Genomic DNA, 3,164 nt, shown 5'->3' with positions numbered 1-3,164 from the left:
CCGCCCCGATCTGACGGCCGCGGCGGCGGCGATGACGACGCACGAGCGGAAGACCGTCGATCTGGAGGAAGGCTGGGCCTTCATGCAGAAGGGCATCACCAAACTCAAGAACATCCTCGAGGGCAAGCCGGAGCCGCAGTTCAGCTCCGAGGACTACATGATGCTCTACACGTACGGTACCCCCTGCCCCCCAATTCCGCCTCCCGTCCGCGGCCTCATCTGATTTTCGCCGTGGCCGCTCTGCTCTGCTCGCGCAGGACGATATACAACATGTGCACGCAGAAGCCCCCGCACGACTACTCGCAGCAGCTCTACGACAAGTACCGCGAGTCCTTCGAGGAGTACATCTCCTCCATGGTGAGCAGCTGGGTCTTCTCCGTGTGCTGATTGTGGCTGGTGCCCCGTTAATTTTAGCTGTCGAATTGGACGTGCCGCGTGCGGCGGGTGGAGCATTTAAGTTTTTGACGTGCACACGGTTGCTATTGCTGGTAGGGGTGTAGGAGTGGTGCGCGTGATGATGATTCTCTTCACTTCTGTGTGGTTACGAATACTATAAACGGACTGGTTTTGTTATATGCAGTATGCGGCCACTAGAGTTGTTTCGTCTGCTCTCTGTCTTTGTTTGGATGCAGGTTGTGGGTGTACCAAAGTACTCCCTCCGTCCGGAAATACTTGTCATTGAAATGGATGTATCTAGATGTATTTTAGTTCTAGATACATCCATTTTCATCCATTTTGATGACAAGTATTTCCGGACGGAGGGAGTAGTATAGTGTATACGTCTGTACCCTGCAACTTACATTCGAATCAGAAATAGCATGCAGTAGGGGTGCATCATTGGAACATTTCTATGGGGTACACCGTCGAATTCCCATGTTCCGAATAGGACCTAAGGAGCTTTAGACCAATATAATGGCACATGGAAATGTCTCTAATTTTCCTGCTATCAATGTCTTGGGAGCAAGAGAATGACTAGCTGAAATGGGTGCTCATAAATGCAAGGGAGAGAGGGAATGCCAAATGAGGCCAGAATCAGGAGATGCCTGTGAAATTAGAATGTCCATATAGCTATGGAAATTCAACCATAGTGTTCTCTTTTGGGTCTCATTTAACTTCCCCTCTCTCTTCGTCATTTATTAACGCTTACGCTAACATTCTCTCACTTGTTTGTGATATATATAGGCACATAGCATAGCAGGGACATTAAAGTTATAGCCTCTTTCTATTCTCTTTGTCAGATAACATCTTTAATGTCCGTGACGCACCAAATACCCCTTATAGATTGAAATAGTGGGACCAGGAGCTATGCGTGATGTTTTTACGCTAATTAGTAGGGGATTTTAACATCGTCACAAAGTACAACCTGGAAATTCTCTTGAATCTCATGCATGATACATACTTCTGTGCGAATGAAGAAACATGATACATAGGAGTTCCACATTACACTAGCTGTGTGCTATATTTACCATGCATATTACAGAGAAAAGGGAGAACTGATATTACTTGCAATAATCATTAGAAGGCGTATCAGGTTAATATCTGATAAAAACATAGCCAGAAACAGTCAGCAGAGAACTGACCTTTGGGATTCACATTTAATGTCTCTTCTCCTAATCCAGAGCAATTGATAGAGTAGTTATCATGGGTTGTGACTACTAACCGTTGCCTAGGGTGTGATTCACAAAAATGAGAGAGGGGAGTGCCCATGAGGGGGTTGTTAATGATCATTTGAAGGCCAAGGGCACCTAGTTGGCAAGTTTTTGCAAACTAGACCGTTGGTGGCTTCTTCAAGCGGTTTCTACCTTTATTAATCAGTACACCTTTCATGCATTGCCTCTATGGAAAAAGGACATCTTTCATTGCGAATCTTAGGTAATGGCACATTGGCTAATCTGCCATGGTCTTAGGTGTATGGTCCATTATTTGCTGTAAAAAAACAGGAGACCGAGTAGGTTTGAGGACTGAAGCCTAGACTAGATGACTCTGGGCCAGGTGCCATCTCGCAATGTAATGTTCTTTTTTTTAAGCAAACCGCTTTTGCTTGGTTTCAAGGAATTGATAATTGAGAGCCTTTTTATCTCACACGATCATTTATTATACATTACTTTTAATGCTAAAATGCATCGTGCTTATAGTCTCATCTAAAACTGTATCTTATTGTTAATGGCACATCTTCTTAGAGATATCCCCATTCACGCCTTTAAATCTTCAATTCTAATGTTGGTTATAACTTATAACCAACAGCTTAATAACAGAGTTGCCCTTGTTTTATGGTAGCATAGGTATTTAGTTACTTACATTTGATCATTCCTATGTTGTCTTAGCTACGTTTTGTGTGTTTGCTTGTTTGGCTTTACACTTTATTTTGACTCCATGTAGGTCTTACCTTCATTGAGAGAGAAGCATGACGAGTTTATGTTGAGGGAGCTAGTAAAGAGGTGGTCTAACCACAAAGTGATGGTTCGGTGGCTATCACGGTTCTTCCATTACCTTGATCGATACTTCATTTCACGTAGATCGCTTCCAGCATTGAGAGAAGTTGGGCTCAGTTGCTTTCGAGATTTGGTAAATGAATGTGATCTGGCAGTGAAGTTATTTATATGTAGTTGTTTTGCCTTCTTTGTTTTAACTCTTTTCTAATGGTAAAGGTATATCAAGAAATCAAAGGGAAAGTAAAAAGTGCAGTCATTTCCTTGGTAAGTCTTTGCATCACATAGCAGTCCGAACAGATGATTTTTCTATATGTGGTTGTGACATCCTCCTTCAACAGATAGACCAAGAACGTGAGGGTGAACAAATTGACAGGGCTCTGTTAAAGAATGTCTTGGATATATTTGTTGAGATTGGCTTAGGCAGTATGGAATGTTACGAGAATGATTTTGAAGATTTCTTGCTGAAGGATACTGCAGATTACTACTCTATCAAGGCCCAAACCTGGATCGTGGAAGACTCTTGTCCTGACTATATGTTAAAGGTAGTTTCAGGAGCTTTTTCCTTATTGTTTACATAGTTAAGGACAATAATATATGTGCATTGGATGTCCTTTTCACTAGGCCGAGGAGTGCTTGAAGAGGGAGAAGGAACGAGTTGCTCATTATTTGCATTCTAGTAGTGAACCGAAGTTATTGGAGGTTTGTGAAAAGATCTCTGCTGCAATCCACACC

The 3,164-nt window shown here is 42.8% G+C and overlaps 1 protein-coding gene across 1 annotated transcript in view; it reads left to right on the top strand.

Annotated features, from left to right (window-relative positions):
• The window catches only part of LOC123112645 (cullin-1), a gene marked incomplete at its 5' end in the record, with an annotated part of 6,977 nt that continues 3,813 nt past the window's right edge, over window positions 1-3,164 (top strand). The window contains 6 exon segments of the mRNA XM_044533694.1: window positions 1-171; window positions 258-357; window positions 2,380-2,565; window positions 2,649-2,696; window positions 2,771-2,974; window positions 3,054-3,131. Coding sequence (XP_044389629.1) covers window positions 32-171; window positions 258-357; window positions 2,380-2,565; window positions 2,649-2,696; window positions 2,771-2,974; window positions 3,054-3,131 — 756 coding nt within the window.

The sequence above is a fragment of the Triticum aestivum genome, chromosome 1B (assembly GCF_018294505.1).
Source record: "Triticum aestivum cultivar Chinese Spring chromosome 1B, IWGSC CS RefSeq v2.1, whole genome shotgun sequence".
NCBI lineage: Eukaryota > Viridiplantae > Streptophyta > Magnoliopsida > Poales > Poaceae > Triticum > Triticum aestivum.
Note: the sequence above shows the minus strand (reverse complement) of the source record. Positions and strands in the feature narration are given on the sequence as shown.